At 38.8% G+C, this 25,157-nt stretch overlaps 1 protein-coding gene across 2 annotated transcripts in view; it reads left to right on the forward strand.

Moving 5' to 3' along the window:
* LOC111862529 (cyclin-G-associated kinase) overlaps positions 1-12,936 on the forward strand; it is a 70,903-nt gene extending 57,967 nt beyond the window's left edge. For both annotated transcript variants that reach the window (XM_023848011.2, XM_023848012.2), the window contains exons 24-26: positions 3,542-3,715; positions 4,775-4,962; positions 10,287-12,936. In XM_023848011.2, the coding sequence (XP_023703779.1) occupies positions 3,542-3,715; positions 4,775-4,891 (291 nt within the window). In that variant the 3' untranslated portion in view covers positions 4,892-4,962; positions 10,287-12,936. The remainder of the gene's footprint in view (positions 1-3,541; positions 3,716-4,774; positions 4,963-10,286) is intronic.
* The last annotated feature ends 12,221 nt before the right edge of the window (positions 12,937-25,157 follow it).

A 25,157-nucleotide genomic window follows, 5' to 3' on the forward strand; every position in this document is an offset into this window, starting at 1 on the left:
TACTATGCTAAAACTGCTACGCTGCACCAATATTGTCCATACGTTGCATGTGCAACTGCACACTTCATGATATAAAACGTCATAGTCAATTGGTATGCACTAAAATAGCACACGCTGTAGTTCACTTAATTTAAATCAATAAAATCTATTAAAATTTTCTACTAAAATTTCCTTTACACTCTGTAAAATTCTTATTACACCTCACAAGGAGTGTTGTCCACTTGTTTTGATCTGTATCCTTTACATCAGATGTTTTATTGCGGCAGCCTGTTTTTCTATAAATAAGCCCATTGTGTTACGTCCACAATCTTATGGTTAGAAAAACAGGCTGCCGCAATAAAACATCTGATGTAAAGGATACAGATCAAAACAAGTGGACAACACTCCTTGTGAGGTGTAATAAGAATTTTACAAAAAAAGTAATTGTATCCCTGTAACAGGCTGTCCATAGGGTTGTGAGATGTTGAGGTTCCCACCTTTTCTAGACAATCGGCTCATAGATGGTGGCAGCCTTGCACACCGGCTGCCCTTTACCCCCAAGAATATTCCTGGTACTCATTTCTCTTAGAGGCTGAGTTGACCCCAGGACCATAGTGCAGCTGGAAGGATTAGGTCAACTGAAAAAATCCAATTACCTCGTCGGAACTTGAACCTATGGCCTTCCGGCTTATAGCATAATGCCTCAACCAAGTATGCTACCGTGTGCCCCCAAATTTTACAAAATGTAAAGGAAATTTTAATACAAAATTTAATAGACTTTATTGATGTAAATTAAGTGAACTACAGCGTGTGCTATTTTAATGCATACCAATTGACTATGACGTTTTAAATCATGAAACTTGCAGTTGCACATGCGACGTATGGACAATATTGATGCAGTGTAGCAGTTTCAGCATAGTAAGACACCTGAAGATGGCCATTTAGGGCCAAAACATGTTGTGTCAAAAGTGAAAGTTTAAGAGAGAAGGAACAATCTGTTGCATTGTTGATGGACTCTGTAGTACAATAAACAATATTAGATATAGCTGTTCTCACTGAGAAATATCATTGCTTTTCTCAGTCCCGCTGTGGATTGTTGTATGCAGTATCTTTTATGGTACTGTCAGTGTCTAGACTGTGTGCTGTCAAGTGGTAGGATGATTGGTGAATTGAAAGAGGTTTGGAAGGAAATAGTCATGGCCTATTCAAGGTACTATAGCAGTATTTGCTGGGAAGGACTGAGGAAAATCACAGAGAACCTTTGTCAGGATTCCTAGGGTCCTGGCCAAGTTTTGAACCAAGCACCTCTCAAATACAATTCTGAGAGTGTTTCACCAACCTGCTTGGTGTTTCTCTGAAAATACCAAGCTAATGTCAGGCAACCTGGCTGAAGTGGTAATGCTTCTGCCTTGTGTATAGGAGCTATCCACTTTGAATATCAGCCAGAGCACCAGTTTAAGTTCTTCGTGGTTTTCCATTAGTTCCTTCGGGAAAATTCCAGGATAGTAACTCCGTTTATGCCACAGCTGCTGCTTTTCATGTCCCTTCTAATTCACTTTTCGTTATCATTCATCTATTTGACGTGAATGTGGAACCATTTCTGACTTGTATCAAAGGGATGCCTCATTCAAATCTTGACCGGGATTATCCTGACTGAGGTTTCTTGTGGTGCACCTCACTCCCTCCAGATAAATGCCAGGTAGTGCCCTTAAATATCCCACTACCACTTCCTTCCAGATCCTTTCCAGTTCATTATTTACTATCATGCAATAAATCAACATTAGTGTGAGTTAGTTGCATTGTTAAGTAAACTGCTGCTACCACCTAGCTAATACTAGGGTCATTCTCTTCTGTGATTCTTAATTAATGTCCAGTATATACTTCTCTGCCGGTCACGGTAGCTGAGCGGTCTAAGGCATGCACTATCTTTGCTCGCTCGGAAGCCGGGATCGTGGGTTCGAATCCCACTTGGGGCCTGGATGTTTGTGTGCGTTTTTCTATGTTTGTCTACAGGTAGAGGCCTTGCGACGAGCTGATCACTCGCCCAAGGAGTCCTACCATATGTGTAAGATCTAGAAAAACCGAAGTGAACGGAGTTCATGGAGGTAGGCCTAGGCCCACTGGGGCTGTAGTGTCAAGGGGGTGGATGTACTTCTCTACATACATATGAAAATTCTGTTACAGGCCATAATTGACCACTGTTATAGGTCACAAGTAACCTGGCACCATTCTGTTTCAGTGTATCGTGTCTGTTCTCTGGGTATTGATAATGTTTTTATGTGGCTGTGTAAAGTTTAGTTAGTATTTGTCATGGAATGTGACTGATTTGTGAAGATTTCAAAGGTCTCTTTCCTTTCAAAATACAGATTGAAGATGGTCTATGTAGACCACTTCAGTAAAATTTTCCTATCAGGACTGTTAGCACCTTTGCTGACTTGGTTCACTTCGTTATTTCCTGGGCATAAAATTGCTTAATTAATGCAGTGTGTAGAATCAGTTACAAATGTGCTGTTTTCTGATGTGATGTGATGCCCATAAGTTGTTTGTGAATAGCAACAAAGTTATGCATGAGTCATATCAGCCATTAGTATAACAAACCTCCGAACTTCACTGTTTCTTCTGAATAGTTCCATTCTAAGTTTTACTTTTATCTCTTGTGATAATGAATGGCTTTCTCTGGAGTCAGTCTGTAACAGACATGATTCATATATTGATATTTTCAGTTTATCATTGATGTGAGTTACCTGTTCTCTAATTTAAATGCTCAAAAATAAACCCACAAAAAATCACAGTGTTTTATGTTCTCTGTGTACAGCTCACATTTTGTATTCAACTTCATTTCATGGTATGGTCATTTAAGCCTCTTCTGACTTCACATAATTTTCCCATCTCTTCCAAGGTCTTCCTTGGTGTCTGTGCCCTTTTTGTGTGTAATGTAGGATCTTCTGTCATTCATTAATCAGTCATTCTATCCAAATGGTGTCTCCAGTTTTGTCTGTCTTCATTAATTTTGTTCTTTACTGATTGATTTTAAATTCTTACATACTATCCAGTAACAAGAAATTCCATCTTATTTCTTCGAAATGTTCATGTATCCAGATTTTTTAAGTATGGAGGTTACTGTCCTCATTGCACTTATATTTTTCAAGTAAAATGATACGTATCACACAGAGTTGTATATTTTGTATTTACAATGACTTCAAAATAGCATATTTTTAAGAATTCTTTAATCTGTGTTGGATTTGAGGTTTTCACAGCAATTACTATGAGAGTACAATCTTCTGCATTCTAAGACCCTATAGTTCAGAGAGTGTCCAACATATTGGAGGACCATGTCACCTCCATCTTCAGGGTCAAAGGGTAAGCCAAGCAAGAAACCATCAGAAACTCAGCTTGCCACCTGCTTTCATTGGTATCTTGACTGGCTTACTCTTCATCCCTGAAAATGGATGTGACATTTCTCTGAAATGTTGGGCTGTCTCCAAACTACAAGGCATTACAAACCAGGAAGCCATACTCTGTATTTATGAATCTGTGTAAAGTTATATATATCCCTCTTCAGATCCTTGATTGGATTGATGGTAAGACGCACAATATCAGGGCACTTTTGTGTTCGATGCATACCGTTTTGTGGGAAGATGCAAAATGGAACAAATGTGAAATGCACCAACTAGTTACCCCATCTGACGTTAAGAAGGCATACAGACGAGCCTGCCTTGCTGTCCATCCTGATAAGGTAAGGCATTTTAAATAATGACTTAGGATTGAAAGTTCTCACAGCTTTTGACTATGAAGAGTACTATCTTCTGGGATGTGACATTATGTAGTTTGTTAGAAGTTCACCTGCATTTTTAAGGAATGTACTGCTCTCTCAATGTGTCTTGAGCCCTGAAGATGGAGTCAGTATGTTTCTCTGAAATTTTGGCAAACATCTACCAGACTACATGGTGTTGTATGGTGTTTATTTAATATATTTGGTGTAATAAAATAATAGGGAATTGTCCAGAAGTGGACCGACAGAGGAAAAATGTTACAGATTTTCTGTTTATCTGTGTAAAATGCTTAGTGAAGAAGCTGATGAATACCTGGTGCTGAAGTCTTTCATCAGTGAGACCCTGTTATCACACTAGCTAACAGTTTTTTATGCAGTTACTTATTTACTATAATAAAGGCCATGTTTGGCAGAATTACGATGAAAGAAAAGAACACCCATTCAAAGTCAACCAGTGTTTCAGGGGAACATGTTGTCTCCATTTTTAGAGCCAAAGAATAAGCCAGGCAAGAAACCATTGTGATGCAGGTAGCAAGTAGATCCTGCTTTCACTCTTGTTTATTGCTTGACTGATTCTTCGATACTGAAGATGGAGGCGACATGTTCCTCTGAAACATCAGTTGACTTTCAGTGGGCTGCATGGCGCTATATCCCAGTAGACAGATTGCTTCAGATTGTAAAGATGGTTAAAACCAGATTGACCAAACTGGAATTGAGAATCACAAATATGCCCTTTTTATCTCAGGCTGCTAGACATTGGAGCTTCACTGTGCTGCCTTGGGTTCAAACCAAGGCTACTTGATGATTCATCCATGATGAACAGAATAGCCCTGGAGTAGGTTTCTCTCCATGTTGCTTAATTTTCCCACTGCTAATCATAATTCCACCATTACTCTGTTTCTTTTGTTGCTGCTCCCTGAGGTATGCAGTAGCCCTGACCAGGCAGTACATTATCACATCCCAGGTTGTCAAAAAGTAACCCCAACATGTTTTTCATGCTAAACTGGTTCTCCTTCATTGCAGCAAATGGGAACACCAAATGAACAAATAGCCAAACTTGTCTTCATGGAACTAAACAATGCATGGAGTGATTTTGAGTCTGATGCAAGCCAACAGCAGATGTTTCCTGCTGCAAACTGAACAATTAAATACTCATTGCCTAACCAGGCCAGCCAACTTGTGAGTGCAATATGTACCATAATCATCACAATGTAAGTAATTTATTATATTCTTTTAGCATGTTTTAGACTGTTCTTGTAGTTAATGCTCTTAATAGATTATGCTTACTGTCTTGCGGGATGTGATGACATGTAGTCATGTAGAAAGGTACCAACATTTGAGAAGAATTTTTAGTCTCCATCTTCAGGGTAAAAGTGTAAAACATGCCAGAAATTAAGATGTATTTATATAGGAAGAGTGGGAAAGGATACTGGACTGTGAGTGGGGTCATGGGAGGTGGTAACCACCCCTCTGAGAGCCACTACCTCCCATTGGCCCATGACTGCCCTTGGAAGAATACCCTCCAAAGGGCCAAATATTCTTTACACTGTTCCCCTTACTCTGATTGGTACCCTCAGAGCCCTGGCCCCATCCTCCCTATTCCTGTATTCTTACTGCTTTTTTCAGTGCTCATTTTATTATTCTGCCCTAAAGATGGAGACAGCAGTTTTCTTCAAAATGTTGGCAGTGTTCTACAAGACTATATGACATCACATCTCAAAGGCTGTTACAATTTTCTCATTGAAGAGATGTGTTTTCACAGGGACTGCAACTGTTCCCTGTGACAGGAGATGTTTCAGATGCTTCAACCTTGATTGGCCACACATTGCATTATTGTAACATCATATGCACATGTCCAGCAGGTCTAATGTAGTCTGTCTAAAACACCTTTGAGGGTACAGCATACTTTGAGTAGACAACGTGTGTGCTCATGGTGATTTTGGTTCCTGTCGTATTGTCACATGTATTAGTGACTATTGACAGGGTTTCGATTAGATGATTGGATTTATTGCGCTCACACATTCAACTTGAGGGGGCACATGGTAGCGTAGTTGGTTGAGGCACTATGCTACAAGCCAGAAAGTCGAGGTTTCGAGTCTCGATGAGGTGGAGTTCTTCAATTTACCTCGTCCTTCCAGCCGCACTGTATGGCCCAGGGGTCAACTCAGCCTCTAGCAGAAATGAGTACCAGGAATATTCCTGGGGCTAAAGGGCAGCTGGCTCATAAGGCGGACAAACTTACCGCCATCTATGAGCCGATTGTCTAGATCAGTGGTTCTCAACCTTTATGAGACTGCAGCCCAGTAAGTTCTTTTTTTATAAGACGAGGGCCCCGTCCCAACAAATTTACTCGTAAGTACCTTTCCAGTTTTGTTAAAGTTCATGCATTAAGCTAACGTAATATTAGTAATTAATTATAGCATAATCATAAAGAGTATTAGTACACTTATGTATATGGTGTGGCATGTTGACAAACATAAAATTACATTTAAATTAGTTATCGATCACTGGACTAATGAAATATTCTAGCATTTTGTACTTTCCTCAGACCAACATCATTAAATTAATTTATGCTAATTTTCATTGACATATCCCATGCTGATCACCAAAATCTTATGTTATTCAGTGTAAAATTGATTATTGTATTATTAAATTGATTTTAATGATGTTGGTTTGAAAAAAACGGCAGTGAGAAAAAATATTTATACATTGTAACTCACCGTAGAAGTCAGCTGAGCAGGGGAAGAAGCAGAAGGATGTCAACTTGCCGGCGAAACACTTATCACATACACATGCCAAATAATTATATATGTAAAGTATGTAATTTGATAAATAAAAATGTATGAATCTCTCAATTCTAAACACTACTTCCAACACTAATTAATATTTTGATTTTAAAGACGCAGCACTTTAACAAAGCAATTATAAGTTACTGGAAAGTTAAACTTAGTTTCTTTTATCACAACTGAGTTTGGAAGGTTTTAGTTAGGCTAGTGAGACTTCTGTTTCTGTTTTGCGTCCATTAGCTTATTAATTCTGGGATGAATTGAAGTGATACCAAATGGAGACAGTCAGAACTTTGCATGCAGTTCCTCTGTTTCGTTTTAAGCACAGTCATGGCAGAAAATGCAGTTTCACAAAGATATGCAGTGGAAAAACAAAGAAGAAACCTCACTGCTATTTCATGTAAATTTGGATATTCATTTTTCATTATCCAGAATGTCGAATTACTCGTAGTATTAAAAGTACTTTCCAGTCCTTTGTCCGTTGATAATTCAATAAATTGAAGGGTTTCTTCATGGGAAAGACTGTCTCTTTGTGTTCAACAAAAGGGTTTACAATCCACATATATTTCCTCCAGGGATCCTCATGTTCGGGATAATATTTTTCAAACGACAACAACATCTTCAAGTGGGCTGCAATAATATCTGAAACTGAATTCTGTGAATAGAAATCATCTGCTTCCATAATATAATCTGAGTACGACTGAAACATTTCATTGTTTCCTTCTGCAATCAAATTAAGCCAGAGTTTGAGTTTCTTTTCGAATGATTCGATCTTGTTCCACGCATTAAATATTGTTGCATCTGGACCTTGAAGTTTTCAGTTCAACTCGTTCATGTAAGAAAATATGTCGCTGAGATACGCCAGCCTGGCTACCGATTTCTTATCCTGGAAATAATGGGACAGGTTACTTTTCTTATAAATTAGAAAGAGCTCGACTTTCTTTCGGAATTCATATAACCTCTTGAGAACTTTACTGCGGGACAACCAACAAACTTTCGAATGGAAAAGAAGATTTTGATAATGAGAGCCCATTTCATTGCACAATGCTTTTAACAGTCTTGTATTTAAAGCACTTTTTTATATAATTAATAATCTTAACAGATTGAGACAGGACTTGATTAAGCTCAGGTGCCATTTTTTTGGAGGCCAGGTTTTGCCTGTGAATGTAGCCATGTGTTGACACTAAGTTATTGCTCCCCATATCCTTAATTTTAGTGACCAAACCTGAATTTGTACCTGTAAGACAGTGCAAACTCCAACGCCATTTTTCGATTCAAGACATCTCTCTTCAATGAAACCATTTAAAACTTTGAAAATTTCACTGCTGGTAGTGTGCATAGGTAATTCAGAAACACTTTAAATGTCTTCCTTCATGTCACTCTCATCATGGTCAGTATATCATACATACGTAACTAAAGTGCTGCTGTTTTGAATATCTGTAGATTCATCCAGTTGTAATGCAAACAATTTCGATTTTTTAATTTTTTCAATGACTTGCATTTCAGTATCTTCTGCCTACCAACTGTATCATTCGACAATGGGATGTCTTTCATTTTACTTGCCACAGACCGACCTAATACTTCATTAGAAGCAGCAATCAAAGAAGGCTTAATGAGTTCTTCCCAAATGGAATATGGTTTTTTACATTTAGCTATCTGTACTGATATTAAATAGGATGCCATCAGAAGTGAAGTGTCAGTGGTTGAAGCTTGGTAAATAATTTTCTTTTCTACTTTAAGTGCATCTCTTTTACGCATAAAGAATTCAAAGGGTTTGTTGACTAGATCGGAATATCTTGTGTTGAGATGTCGGGTAAGTCGCAATGGCTTCATGGCTTCATTTCCCAGAACAGTAGCACAAATGACACATTGAGGTTGTGGCAATTGGTCAGTGTTAGGGCATTGTATGAAACCGAATTTTAAGTAGCTGTCCATGTACTTACAAATGGATGCAGACTTTTTCTTCTGTGTGCTGGTGGTTTTCCCTTCATTTTGTACATCCTGGAGATTGCTATGTAGGCTTGAGGTGGGTGACTCACTACTTGTTGCGTCACAAACACCTTCAATACGAGATTTCTTAACACCAAAATTAAACAAAGTCCCCTGTCTCTTATTCATATTAAAATTTAAATCACTCAGGTTTTGAAACAAGCACTTACACACTGCAATGCGAACTTGCGAAGAAACAGTATTCAGTATTACTAGATGTGAGAACCAGATACGGACTGCCTTGATCTTCAATTTCAATGGAAACATTTTCTTTATACTCGCTTGCTGATTGGTCACTGACATTTGCAACACAGATGTTATTTCACTCGGTTCCGAGAACAGAGGATATGTCGCCCATTGTTGTAATGGGCTTGCAGGCAATTTTTATGACTGGTCATAAACTTCGGTATTGCCCTTCCCGAATGTTAAAGAGTTGGATGTCTGAAAATTCCCGATCATTCATGAATACTTCCATGTTTAAAAATATGCGGCTTGGTCACTGACATTTGCTACACAGATTTAGGTGTTCTGTGTCTGAGCTTCTCGACACAAATATTATTCTCCTCAGAATATTTTTACTATAAAATATTTATTCATGAAAAATGCTTAGAAAATGAAAATGACAAATTCCAGAAGAGTCTCTCGTGGCCCAGTATAATTGATGCTTGGGCAGTACTGGGCTGTGGCCTGGCAGTTGAGAAGCATTGGTCTAGATAATATGGGACCCTCAACATCTCAGAACCCTATGGGCCTCCATGGCCTGTTACAGGGATACCCTTACTTTACTTTTCTTTACACATTCAACTCCTAACTACAAGTAATACAGCACTATCGCTGATCTAACACTTTACAGTTCACCATTACACACACAGTAGGGTTCTCAGTATTCACTAGTCGCAGCAAATTTCAATGCAGTAATTATACCTGTCTCACTAACTGCAGCACACATGAAGTCTTCTTTTCACAGCCACACTCTTGCAACCCAACTCAATCATTCAACTGCCATCTCAGGAGACTCAGTTATTCTTTCAGCCAGCTGTGGTCCTTGTTGTATAGCCTCAGGGTCATCCCAACAGAAAACACCATTTCCTAACAATCCCTTCATCGCTGCTTTCATAATCGTTGCCATGGGAACCTGTTTTCTGATTCTTTGCCTAGCAATGAACATCTACTTTGGCTCCACTGTTCTGGCTTTCAGGCGTCATGTCACAGTATGCTGAAAGAAACAAGCAAGCAGAATTTGAGGTTCTCATAGCAATGACTGAAGAATTCTAGCTTGTGGGATGTAATGCCATGTAGTCCAGTAGAATTCTACCAACGTTTTGGAGGAAGGTAGTGTGTTGATCTTCATGGTCTTAAGAATAACCCAAGCAAGAATTTGTCAAGAAGCTGGTGGTAGGCAGAGTTAGTGGGACTTCTGTATGCTGTGTTGCATCACAGAATCTAGCACTCTTTGGAATTTAGTAACCTGATGATACCATAATGATTATGCCAATGTCTGATATACAGCCTCAAAGATATATGATACACAGTTTATTACATTATTGGGAGCTAGGATAGCTCAGTGAGTATAGTGCCTAGGCAGGGCAGAGGTGTGAAGCTGACCATTTCCATTTGGTGCCAAGGTTAAGAAAAGCGTAGATATACTCCATGACACATCTTAATGACGTGGTTAATCAATTAAGCACGTGTCTTTTTACCATACTTTATAGCCTTTATCCGTTGCAAGTGTGTTCATTTTCATATCTCATGTTTTTCAGAAACTGGAGTCAAAGCAGTTGTGGAAGTTGAAAGACTGTGCAGAAGAAGATACATTCTCATTCATCCATTTAAACCCATCACAGCGCAATATTCAGTTCATCTACAGTAAGGGACATTGTGATAGGCTTTTTTTAGCTCTATTATTTAACAATGCAAAGTTACCTAAGGAGTCTTGCAAAATAACTGCTTATACAGACAAATAGTGATTAATCTAAAATACAATAAATATGTGTTATTGTTGCTGTTGAAAAGATTTAAACTTTAAAACATTTAAAAAAAAGAAGAAATCTGTCATATAATCCTGTCATTATTTGGCAGTATTGCCAACTTTTAAGTGTGTAAAAACATTCCATAATATTTTAAATGAAGCTTGCCTTAATGCAGAATTAAGGCGACATAGTTCGGGAACTGTAAGGATTTATTAAATGTGTGAAGCAAACCAAGGCAGGATCATATGTCACTCCATGATACTGGAAGGATGAGATAACAGAACTTGGCTTTCCTTTAATTGTTTACGATCTAGTGCACCATAACGTTTTCTGTGGTTTAAAAATAATTAATTGAAACAGAAATAATGATAATGAATAACTGTCAGTGACAGAAATCAAACAGTGAGAATGATCTTCTTGGATCAGTTTCTGGTGTTGCACATAGGTTTCTGTTATATGATTCAGTTTTTTTTTCACTAAAAGTGAGTTTCGAAACCCTGAAGATAGTAATTTTCCTTGTATTAAAATGCCAGATATCCTTTCAGTATGATCTCTCCTTGTTTATATATAAGTTTGATTCTACCTTAAAACCTTGTTCCTTATAGATAGTGTAGAACATAATGAAGATACTATGTCATTTTCATCCTCATTTGTCATTAGATGCCACATTTTAGAGGTCAGATCTTCTTTTATGTCAAATACTACTACTTGTATATAAATATGTCCTTCCCCTTTTTCTTCCATGTTATGTATGAAGTGTTTGTAGAATCTGTAGGATGTTTTGTCATGTAATTTATCTTTTAACTGACAATTGTACACAGAAGAGTTGAAATGAGTAATATGTGGCTTTGAATTGTGCTGTTGATAGTTTTGTAAGCAATGATTCCGTGACTGGTGACAGCTGTGCCTTTTTACATTCCCTTCATTGCAGTCGAGCTGGCTGTAGCAAGGAAGTTACATGGCCAGACAAAGATATTCACTGGTCATGTATTGATAGAGGTATGTGTGGTAATAGCGAACAGAATATTAAGAATTTAAGTGTTGCAAAAATTGGTCTCACTTCATGACAAGTATTAGATGCAGCACTTCTCTGGCCATTCAGAATCTGTCAGTATTATTCCCTTCTCTGTGTCATAAAATATACTAAATCAATATTTAGCTTTCAATTGGAAGTTTACTAGGTAAATTATACTGTTGTTATGGAGTTGTTCCTTCACAATTAACATTTTGTCAACTACATACTGAAAACACTGATAACCATGCTGTGGGTTGTGACACCATGCAGTCTTATAGGCAGAAACCATTATGTTGAAGCTAAATGCTTTCTTCAGTTCAGGGTCAGTAATGAGTAGCATGATAACATGATTAAATTACATAGATGCATTGTGAGGAATGCTGCCACTCAGATCCACAAATTTGTGGATCCCTCTTGATCTGATTGATCCACAAATCCATGAATCATAGTGACCACCTTTCTTGAAACCTGTCTGTTAACCTAAGTGTATCCCCACTCTCCTCACTTTGATCCAGAAGCAACGGCAGCATACACCGCTGCGACACTGGCTTCCACCTACAGGACAGAAGACTTGAATATCAACCTGACAACTGTTTAACATACAAAGATTAATTTCATATCAAAACAACTCTGTGATTTTATAAACACATTTATTGTGTATAAAACTTCCCTTCATCTCCTCTGAAGTTATACCATATTATTTCTTTAGAAGTGTTGTTATTTTCTTCAGTTAAGAGAGTTTTGTTATCGAATGCATGTGGCAGTATACATGCATTTGCACAAGTGTCTGGTGTTCATGTGTAGGAAATACAAAGAAGGAACAGTCCACCAATTTTAGACAGTACACTAAGTGTAAAACAAAAGCTGTTTGTAGAACAAAAGTTTGTTGTTAATAAGACTAATACTATTATTGAGTAGCCAAAATAAGCTGTGCAGTTGACAGTAGAAAATGGACCAAAAGAGTTTTTTCGATTGCACAGTTTTATTTCAGCATCTGTCTATGTTACACATATTGTTGTCTCTGTTTAATCCCTCATAGTGCATTTTGTGACATGGTTTTCTTAAGGCAGTGCTTTGTTTTGTAACTACCATTTACAGAGTTCTGTTCCAGTTCTTACCACTTCCAAAAGAAAACACTTGCATTAAACAAGTCTTCAGTAAAGGTTTACTGAACAGAGACAATTTGAAGTTAGACTATGCATACTGATATATACAGATAAGTGACCGTCTCGTAGTGTTATTTTATATATAAGCAATAACTGTGACAGTACAATGTATAACACAGAATTTTCAGCCAGCCACATTGACGTCATCTCCAGGAAAATTTCTTGAAACACAAGCTACTAAGCTTTACATTAAATGCAAGGTGTAACAAAATTCTGGGATTGTAGGCTTGTTACAACAAATGTTCGAACCCTAATCCATGGAATGCTATGCAGTCATAGACTTGATGTGTTGTACTTCTGGCAACTGCATGCAATGCATCATACTTATTTTGTTAGATGGTAGCATAGTTGGTTGAGACACTGTACCACAGGCCAGAAGGTCATGGGTTTGATTCCCAATGAAGTCATTGGATTTTTCAAGTGACCTAATTCTTCAAGCTGCACTGTGGCCTTGCAGTGACTCAGCCTCTAACAGAAATGAGTACCAGGAATCATCCTGGGTGTAAAGGGTAACTGGTGCATAAGGCTGATAATCTCACCACCATCTGTGAGCCAATTATCTAGAAAATGTAGAAGCCTAGGGACCTCCACAGCCTGTTACAGGGATAGCTTTACCTTTTTTAAATTTCCTTTTTAACACATTCTTTCAGTGGCTCAGTTGTTCACAGATTGTTTGCATATGCAACAGATTGCAAATGGCCCCACAAGAAAAGTCTAAGAGAGGACAGGTATCATGATCTAGGGGGCTGTTCTACTGGTCCACAGCAACCAATCCATTTTCCTGGGATGACATTTAGCCACTAATGAGTAGTCAAGGAAAAATGCAGGTGTGCCCATCCTGCTGAAACCAGAAATATCATATGTTACAAGTGACATCTAAGTGAGGCCTCACAACCCCATTCAGCAATGCAGCACCTTTCCCCACTTACAGTAGCATCAAGACAGTATGGTCTAAGTAGTGTTCCATGGATGCCACAGCAGCTGTTACCTTCAAGGCTTTCTGAATGTGCATCTCTTCTGAACAATGGATGTTCTCATTCATCCAGTAACGACAGTAATGGCAGTTTACCATTTCACTTAGATGCAAAAGGACCTCATCACTAAACAGGGTATTGGAATAAATGGAAGACTGCACTGATGGGTGCAGTATCGTCCGGTCACCAAACTCTTCATGTCTGTCACAGTTCCCACAAAGTTCTTGCATGTATATGACTTTGTAAGGATGGTACTTGTTTCACTTTAAAATGTGTGCAACAGCTGTGACTTACTCCTGTTTTTGTCCTGTATTTCTCATTAATCTGTGGGAGCTCACCACAGCCCTTGCTAACGCATTTACCATGTGATCATGATCTGTTCCTAAGTATCAGTGACCACTTCTCCTATCTGCCTCACTTCCAGTTTCACAAAATTGTTTCTTTAACTTTGCCACTGTTACCTGGTGAGACATGGGCTCCCTTGGATATTAGCAGTGGAATTATTCACAAGTGTCTCCCTGTCTTAAACTGCCTGCATGTAAGCGGACCAATTCAGTTTTTTTCTTCATTTTTGTAGGCAATATCGTGACAAGCTTGCAAATTCACAAAGACATAGTCTCGAGCTGTGATTCCAGAAATTTGTTCTTGTCAAAGCCATATATAGTTCATGTTTCAGTATATAAGAAAGTAAATTAAAGTATCATAAAATTATCAAATTAAATTCTTGCAAGAATTATGAAGTTACAGGATTAACTATGAACAAATTTGTATTGAAATGAATATTCATCTTTGAAAGATAAAAATTTAATGTTTCAGAGTAAGTACAAGGGTAAGTCAATAATTAAGTTACAAATGGATATAGAACTTAAACAGATAAGAGTACTGATTTGAAAAATGCTTTTATTTCTCAACATTATCTCCCTATACAGTGAAGTACTTGTCTCATCATTTCACAAGCCCCTGAAAACCAGCAGCATAAAATTCTTTGGGCTGCTGTCGGAACTAGGTGGTAACTTCCCTTTCTACAGCTTCATCGTCAGGAATATGTTTAGCCAAAAGATGATAGACTTGAAAGGATTCTGATGATGGTGTATGCTGTACTTCTTTTGGCTTATTTTGGACTTCACCCATCGTCTGGTATGAAAAAGACAAAAAACCACGATGTTTCAGAGACTGGATCTGTCTCCGTCTTCAGGTGGATAGGGAAGGATGANACGCGGCACCTGTCATGCACAGACTTTGTGAAAACCTAACCTGTCGTGCGACTTCCATTTGTTTGGCCTTCTAAAACATCTTTCGGCTGAAGATTCTCCCGATGATGAAGCTGTAGAAAGGGAAGTCACCGCCTGGTTCCGACAGCAGCCCAAAGAATTTTATGCTGCTGGTTTTAAGGGGCTTGTGAAATAATGAGACAAGTGCTTCAATGTACAGGGAGATTATGTTGAGAAATAAAGGCATTTTTCAAATTAGTACTCTTATTTGTTTAAATTCTATATTTGTAACTTACTTATTGACTTACCTACGTATATAAATGTCCTTTACATTGATAGATATATGGTTGTTCTGATAACAGCAGACCGTATATCATATACAGTCTTCATATTTTTTAATTTGTGATAGGTTTTAAGCATGAATAATACTGTCGTCTGGGGTGTGGCACCATGTAGTCCATTAAGCGTTTACCAGAATTTCAGAGGAAAGTGCTGTCTCCATCTTCAGGATGAAAATAAGCAAATAGAGCTTTGCTTGTTTCCTGTTTCCTGCTGGTTGCTTGACATACTAATCAACCCCCAAAACAGAAGCAGTATTTTCCACTGAAACACGTAAACTTTTACCAGACTACACGGCATCACGTCCCAGAAGTTAGTATTCTTCATAGTCACTGCTGTGAGAACCTCAAATCAAACAGATTTTAGATGTGAAGAAAGTCGTCTTCTGGGATCTGGTGCCATGTATTCTTGGTTTTAACCGACGTTTCGGAGAAACATATCGCCTTCATCTTCAGGGCAGTTGAGTTGCGTGCGAATACAGAGAGCAGTAGCTGCAATGTTCGTCCGAAACGTCGGTTAAAACCAAGAATACAAGGCGCCAGATCCCAGAAGATGACTTTCTTCATAGTCATTGCTGTGAAAACCTCAAAACTTACATAGATTTTAGACGTGTTTGCAACCTGGTACTTTACGAAGTAAATGCCGTGGATTGTTGTGTATATTTGACATCAGTATCCTTGCTATATACTCATCTGTGTTTTCACCAAATTTATGGCATGTTGATATCAAGGAGGAATACGCAATAAATAGGAAACTAGTCACGTACAGTACAAGACGCTCAATCTTGAGAGCTGTGAGGAATGCAGGAAATCAGAACAATTACAGGTGTGGTAGCAGCATGGATAAGCAACTGTTTTTCAGTTCAGTTGAGCACTATATAAGTACAACAGTGGCCAGTACATTTTGAACTGATGCTATATACATTTGGTAGGTTTGTGAACGTCCCTTTTCCCATTGTTGATTTCTTCATCCATAACCACACTTCTTCACCCCATAAGTGTCAAGAATAGAGTCCCTACCAGCACATTTGCTTTGTAAAGAAACCATACTAAATCTTGTAATCTCACAATTTCTGCAAGAATAGTAATAGTTTTATAATTTTAAGACTTTGTGTAGTTTGAAATATGAGGTTGTCACACAGAATGTGGAACATGACAGAAAGTTACCAGTTTCTGGGAGTCTGCTTTGTCTATCTTCATGATAGAGGAAAAGTAAATCTTTCCCTGAAGATGGAGGTAACAGGTTCATCTGAAATCTTTGTCATCTTCAACCATACTGCATGTAGTCACATTTTAAAAGATGGCAATCTTCACTGTGTAATTTATTTTCATGAAAATTGAAATAACATCTGGATAAAGCATTTCACAAGAATTTTTGGGATATATTTAATGTAAATTACAGTAGCTTATTTTTGGCAAAGCACCTCAGAAGATGACATAGGTAGGGGAAATATGTGTGGCTGAAAAACATTTATATGGTATACAGGAGACTCTTGATTATCCGCTTTGCAGGTGAAGTACAGGTCTTTTACAACCCCATAATGATGTATATAAAATGCTTAGGTATGTTTCCACTCCTCACAAGTTGGAACGAGTATTGGGGGGAATTTCAGTAGAGGCACCACTTGATGGCTGAGTTATGAGAGCTGCTTACATTTGGATACATGTGAAGCAAATAACTACAGAGGACATATACAACAATACAAATCAGAATCAGTGGGTTTAGAGATTAAAGCACCACCTGGAAATGGTTTGTACTGTTTCTGGTTACACAGCCAGATTTCCCATTTTATTCACTGCTATATCCAAACAAGTTAAATAAGTCAGAATGTGGACAACTTTATATTACTGATTGTGCTGGAGTGCTTCAAAATGACTGAAAACACCAATCAAACTAGGGGTGTTTGATTGAAGTAATTCAGTGATTGGGCAAGATGCTGCAACAGTCTGAGTCGTATAAATAAATGCATCAAATTAAATGAAATAAAATTCATTGCTATTTAATTAAAAACCCCCTAAGACCTTCTGCAGTGGAGTATGTTATGCTGGGTACTGATAGTTGATTATAACTTACCGTAATGATTTAAACATTTCCTGTTACATGTGCTTCAGTGAAATGTATGGTTGCTTTCACCGATTTGTGAGCTTTGCCTGCATGGCACAGCTACCGTTGGTGATTGCTCTGTCAGCTCACAAGTTGGACAGTATACAGCTGTTTCCAGTCTCCACACCCTGTCACATATTGTTTGTTAGCCAGGGCCAAGCTCAAGGATTGGTAGCGGCAACTACAGCGATGCTTCGCGATGATTTGTAGTTGGCTCTACATCCTCACCCACTTGTAACTTCCTGTTTTATTGTTCTCATGTGTCACCACTGAACAAGGATTGTTTTCTGCTGTTGGAAACATGTGGTAACCAGTAAGAAACAATTAAGTAATCTTCAGGTCTGAATGCATCATGGATAGTGGGTGTTTTCAGATGTTTAGATTATATGTTGTTTTTAATAATCTGTGCTTAGTCTCCTGTCTATTACCATGGATAATCAAGAGTTCAGTCTATTATATTTTGAAGGTAATTATGTATATAATTGTTAAATGGTAATGCAAACATTATGGATTCTTGTGTAAGAACAAGATTGTCTAGTAACTTGTAAAAGTTACAATGATTTGCTTAAATCTAGTCAAGAACAGTTTATTTCTTGAAGTTGGAGATGAAAGGTGTCATATCTGGTGACATAACTTAAGTGTAAGGAATTGGACTTACTTGTTCCCTTTTTCTTTGTAATGTTTTAAGTTGTGTTTAGAAATCCTTCATACATAGCAGAAATGAATGTAACAGTGTACTGCAGTATCCACTTTTGTTTTTCTAGATTGTAATTCGTTTTCATCAGACTAATCAGATAAAGATTCCACAAATATTTAACTGCCACCATTTTGTTAGATTTACATTTTCTTTATTGCCACTGTTGCATAGGATGTCTGAACTTGGACGGGAGAAAATTCTCTATGAGCAGTGATGAAGCATGGGAGGTAGGAGTAATGATGTATTTCTAAGAAAACTGGGCAGTGAATCCAAATACAGGAATCTTAAACTACCCATGTTGTGAGTCTGCTGTTCTCATCTGAGTGCTCAATGCCTCCACTGTGTCAGAAGGTGAAACATGGGAATCCCCACATTTCTGAAGTTAATCAGTTATTGGCTGTACATCATTTGGAACTGTGCGTCATGAATTTGAGGTTTTACAGTAGTGATTGTTGAGATTGTGGAATTTGGGTTGTTACAGTGTGTAGTCTTGTAGGCAGGTACAGACATTTTGGAGGAACATATTGCTTCCATTTTCAGGGTTGAAGTATGTAGGGTGAGGAATTGGTTCCATATTGTGGCCCCAAAAGGCCATTTTTTATTCTATCACTCCCACTGGCCTGGACTTTGCTTTATTTCTTCACCTCTTCCCTTCAGTCTGAGTGACTGTCTTCCTTGCAACATACCTTTGTATTTGAAACAGTTCATAACCCTACACACTTCAACCCTGAAGACGAAGGCAGTACATTCCTCCCAAAACAGCAGGAGTAGCATGCAGTACAACACTTCACAACCCAGGAGACCATAAGCTGATTTTGGTACATCGTCGATGATTGGATTCTTTCATAGAAAACGTTGGGTGTGATGAATATTTATTCACTGCCATAGTGAGCTCATTCATGCACTCAGAATGTCCAACTTCAATTGACACACAGTCTATTGAAATGGGCACTGCTGGGTGTCGTCACATCCCTAATAGCTAACCAAATCCTTTGGACCTAGTTTCAATTAATAGCTAATAACTAAATCTGCATTTTCATTATAAAATTATCACATGTCCAGCTTCGGCACTCTAGAAGATGTCTCTGTAACATCCAGAACATTAAGAAAGTTACCATAATCGTGTCTGTAGTCAAATTAACCCATGCAACACCATTTTATGTGCATGTGGTAAAATTTGTCTCCCTTAATGCAGAAAGAAGTTATACCTTGAATATGATATCCAATAACATATGACAGTCTCAGTCAAATGTATTTGTTGTTTTGCTTTAATGCATAAAGTGATTTGAATGTACATGGCAAAAATTAAATTATAATCAGTTTAGAACTGGAGTTGAAGCTTTATCAGCCCAAACTCTGTTGCAGTTTATCCACATCATAATTTTCATTTAAGCATTCTTTAAATATATCACCTCTCCCTTCCTCCACCATTTAATCCTCCTCATAATCATACCATGACTGATACTAATAACAGTTGAATTCTGTTAGGGCGAAGGCACACCAAGGAAACACAACCGCAGTTTCCAAGAACTGTTATCAGCCTGAGTTGAACACATGTTACTGAATGGAACAGCACAAATTGAGGAAACGGCAACTCAGGAAGAGGCACTGCTGCATATAATCACAGTCCATTCATAACATCCAGTATTGAAGAGATACAAAACAAAAGATTTAATAAGATCTTCTAGATTTGCTTTTTTGGATGGCTGAAGGCAGAGAGACTGTTGTTGGCAGGTACAGTGCTACCTGGAGCCGGTGTATGTGCACTCATAATTTCACCCATCACCATTGCAATTCTATCGCATATACAGATATATATGGTACGTGTAATAAATACACAACTGAATAGTGAAGAAATTATTTTCTCCCAAACTTAACATCCATTCTCAGACCAGGAAATTGGGTCCTATATACACGTACATGCAAAACATATTTTTACACTTCATTATATGGATGTTGGAGCCTTAATTGTCAATCACAACAAATTCTAGTTAGTTAATATAATAGGCTGCACCATAGCTGAAGCGGTTAGTCGCTGGCTTCCCACTGTGGCGGCCCGGGTTCGATCCCGGGTCTGGTCAAGTGGGATTTGTGGTGGACAAAGTGGCGCTGGGGCAGGTTTTCTCCAAGTGCTTCGGTTTCCCCTGCCAATCTTCATTCCACCAATTGTGCCACAATCACCCTCACCTATCATATGGGGCTGGTACAATAGGCCAGAAGTGGCTGCAGTACAAGGGACTTAATCCCACCCCGCTAGCAATAAAAAAAATAATAGTTAATATAATTTCTTGTTAAACCACTACTTTTTCTGCACTTCTTATGAACGCATTAATTTGTGTTTTAAACCATCTTTGTGTGATAGCACCTAGGTTTTTGTCTGGAAACTTCTCTTGCACTTGTTTTAATCCTTGGAATCTAATCTCTCGGATAATCCTAATTTGGGACAAGGACATTCTGGTTGTTTTCTGCGGAAGTTACGTGGTGCTGGGGGGGGGGTTAAAGTCCAATGTATTCCCCCTCTTTTTCATGCTTTTAGATGATTCATGAATAAACAGATTTCTTATTTATCAAGAATGATCCAGCAACACTTTTTTTCCTGAGTTCCTACTGAAGATTCATATTACCCATGTGGGGATTTGATGTTGTCAGCCTCTTGCTTTGTGTCCCTTTATCTTCTGGCTGCTGAGGCAAGAAGTTAGATGCTATTAAGACTATGTCAAAAGTGACTAATTTGCTGTAGTTCCACTTCGCATCTTTCATATTTGTAGCCAAATGTACCTCGGTATTGTTTCGTAAATTCAGTGGACTGTCCCCTGTATGGCTTTCCCTTATGGTAAAAATTACTTGGTAACCAAGACGTTTCATGTATGATGGAGGGTCCATAAATAGGACACAAATGGAACTGACACAACTGTAATAGATGTAATAGGTTTTCTACGTATGTGTATCACTAGGTAGCAGATATGCATGCTCGTGTTCAGAGACTGGATTTGGTGGCCAAAATGGCTACCATGGTAGAGGAATGTGCTTTCAAAGAACAGCATTCTATTGTTTTCTTTGTGGGGGGGGGGGAATATATTCACAACATGCTGGCCACTATTGAGTAAGTAGTGAATATTTTGCTAAGGCAGCAGTCACTGATCCAGGCTTTCTGCATTCTTCACAAGACTCAAGATTAGAGTCTTGTACAATAGTACCATAGTTAACAATCCATGGAACTATTTCTCCACTTCACCACATGTTCTCATGAAGTGGTGATTAAGCAGAAAGAAAATTTTGCTTTTACCTTCACATGTATTAGCCTGCTTTCCTAAAATAGGCTTATGTAATCTCCATCCTGTATGTCTGCATAGCCCCTGTATCAACTTTTGAATGTCCGAACCAATTTTTATGAAACTTAAAAGCATACTTCATAAACTCCCATATGTCTGTGTGTATGTATGTGTATCCCTCCCTCCAGTGCCAGGCAACAAGTCAGCATACACGTTCCCACAACAATGAAGAATTGTTGGAGGCTTCGTTTTCTATACAATCTGTGCCATATCAAAGAAAAATATGCAAGCAGTTCTTCCCAGAACTTCTGGCATAATACAAGGGTTGGATAAAAAGTAGTGGCAACACTGCTGTAACATGAAAGATGTGCATCAGGTGGCACTAGCGCCATCTGTAGCTGATAGCAGAAGTTCAGTTGAAGTAGTGCAGTGAGTGGCTCTGGTTATGTTTCATTGAGTTGCATTGTGCATCCATCGTCTTGAAGTGCAGGAGCCCAGTTCAAGCACCCTAACAACATGTTTACGAAACAAGAACAACGCTCCTGGATAAAAACTGAAGTTGCGCGAGGTCATAGTGCACAAAACTGTTATCAGGGATTGTGAGAAGCATGTGGTGATGCTGCTTTGCCATATCACACAGTGGCACGATGGGTGAAATTGTTCCATGAAGGGAGAAATGCCATTCAGGACGACCCCATGTTGACAACCACACAATTCAGCTTCTTGCTCCTTTGCTGGATGTTGATCATCAATGGGCTGCACAGGAGTTAGCTGCTGAGGTAACACACAAAACCATGCTCCACATTCTGCACAATATTCTTGGATACCACAAAATTGCTACACTTTGGGTGGTGCAACAATGGCAATGTTATGCAATTGCACAGGATTTGTTGGACCGGTACCAGAGGGAAGGTGACTACTTCCTTGGTAGGATTGTCACTCTGGACGAAACTTGGACTCGCTCATACAAACCGCACTTGAAGCGACAATCAAATGAATGGAAGCATCTCCTCATCCAAAGAAAGTGCGCCCTATACAGAGTGATGTGAAGGCGATGTTCATTGTGGCATGACATTGATGGAGTGATACTGCACCACACTGTACCTCAACAACAGACAGTAAACGCTGCCTACTACTGCAATTTCCTGTGTAATCATCTTCAGCCAGCACTCAGGTGAAAGCAACGACACTTGTTGGGAACGAACCCCATCATCCTTCATGACAATGCAAGGGCTCATACTGCTGACACTGTCAAGGATCTCCTTCGCAACTGGTGATGGGAGATACTGCAACATCCGCCATACTCACCCGATGTGAGTCTGTGCGATTATGATCTCTTTGCCAAAATGAAAGAACCACTGCAAGGGACACGTTACAACATAAGAAAGGAGATTATTTGTGCTGTAGGATGGTCACTGCTTGACATCAACAGAAGTGGATGCGCCGATGCTGTTAGACACCTTCCACAAATCTGGCAAAAGTTGGTACACATGGGGGGCGATTATATTGAAGGAATGTGTGTTTACCTCAGGTAATAAAGTAATTTCAGAACTACAGAGGTGTTGCCACTACTTTTTATCCAACCTACATAAATTAATGTCAAAATATTGAAAAATCACACTGGAATTTAAGGAATTAATATTGTAGCATGTTTTGCCACTGAAGACGCCGTTCGGATTGTTAATTGGTTTATTTAACAACCTACAAGTCTTGGCTACAATTAATTATAACACTGTTATGGGTTTCCACAATTTACAAACCCTACACAATATTCTATTCACTCTATCTTCAGTAGTCTACACGTATTCACAGTACAACACAGGAGCTATACAAGTGTCACTGTATCACACACTCCCAATTATTTCTCTTGTGAGCCAAGCATCTGCGTCTCACGCCATCACTTCTAATCACACGTTCCGGTATCCTTCTTTCCAGTTGGCTACTGTTCCAATTCAACTGTCTCCGGCAACGGCTACATTTCAACTGTCTTCGGCGGCTGCTGCATTTTAACTGTGTCACTCCTGATCACACACTGCTCACTAACTACTAACTAACTCTGAATAGTGTTCGCTGCTCCTTATTTAGCCTCGGCACGGACAAGACAGAAAACAGTTACGTGATAGGTACTGGTGTTGCCTGACGCCGTGTTTGCCGATAGCCTAGCAATGCTGTCGGGAGTTGTTTACTGCTGCATAGCAACCACGGCATCCCTTGGTCACTTCACCATGGGAGGGGGCTGGGTGTTGACTGGCCTATTATCGTAGCAGCGGCAAGGCTCCGAAGGTGTTACGTCACCGCTGGTGGGGGAAGGGGTGTCCTGCATAGCGCAAATACGTCACAATATAATTAAGAATTTAAACCTTTATGAATAACATTAAGTCCCTTTCTGATTTCATGTTGCATGGATATAAGCTGAAGGTTCAAAATAAAGTAAGATTTGCATCTTAACTATGCGCCAGTTTACACAAGATGGCTGAAAAAAGAAGACTGTAGATCAACGCATAAAGACAGTGTTGTTGTTTACTGAAACAAGAAATGTGGTCACATAGAGTAAGTTTCATGCCAAATTTCAAACGTGATGGGCACCTTCATTTAAAACAATTCATAAAGTTTATAACCAGTTTAATAATGATGGTATAGTGCTGCAGAGGAAACATTGCCAGCCTTCATCTATGTGTTCTCAGAGAACATTGATGCTATCAGAGTGGCACTGCAAAGAAGGCAGCAGCACAACTGTGGATATTGAGACGATCTGCGCAACAAATATTGAAGTGATTTGAATTTGTATCCATACAAAATGGCAGTGTTGCCTAAACTTACAGTGCAAAATAAACATCAGAGAATGGCATTTGCTGAATGGACTCAGAATAATGAGGTGTCATTCAGCAGTGTTTGGTTTTCTGATAAGGCATACCTCCACTTGGATGGTGTAGTTAGTAAACAAAATGTGCAATTTTTGGCATCAGAGAATTAATGTGTGATTCATGAGAAGGTGCAACATGCACTGAGAATTACAGTGTGGGTCACCATCTCAAGTCATGGACTTCTAGGGCCAATTTTCTTTGAAAAGACAGTGAACAGTGAGCACTTTTTAAGCCTTTTTTGCAATACTTCTGTGCCTCACCTTCTTGCTATAGGTTTTCCATTATAAACTCAGTAGTTCATGCAGGATGGAGCCAGGCCACACACAGCAAATGTTTTGGACTTTCTGCATGACGCTTTCGACTTGCATACCAATTTCCTGATCATTTCACTTGTGGACAGAACTAACTGTGGAATAGTCCTGATTTAAGCCCATACGACTACTTTCTTTGGCGATTTCTTAAGGAAAAGACTTTTCCGAAAAAGAAATGCAAACAATGGAATTGAGAGCACTAATCATTCAGGCCTGCAATGAGATAACTGAGGATATGTGCCGTTGAGTAATCAACATCACAGTTCATGTTGAAGAAGTTGCCAGACGTAATGGTGGTCACACTGAACACTTGATTCACAAAGGATAAATCTCCATGCAATGGCTTTTCTTTTTGTATTTTAGTTTCTAGTATTGTAATTGGAATTAAGATTATATTAATAGATCAAATACTGGATCATTTCGTGCACCACCATGTAGATGCCAGGAAATGTGAGAGAAGAACACTCGGGCTGAGTTGTCCACAATTACTTTACTCAAACATTGATCTATCCAAAGATTTCATATAGCCCATTCTGTGGTTTCAATTTTATATCACATACTATAATTGACCTTACCAACACACCAATCAATTCTTTGTGACACAACACAGATTGAAATAAGTGACTCATTTCAATCCCATGTAATTTAATATTTAAAGAATCCTGGGGTGCCACAGATATGGCACCCCTCCCGTTTCTCTTCAGCAAGC

Source organism: Cryptotermes secundus, unplaced genomic scaffold (genome assembly GCF_002891405.2).
Source record: "Cryptotermes secundus unplaced genomic scaffold, Csec_1.0 scaffold1084, whole genome shotgun sequence".
Classification (NCBI taxonomy): Eukaryota; Metazoa; Arthropoda; class Insecta; order Blattodea; family Kalotermitidae; genus Cryptotermes; species Cryptotermes secundus.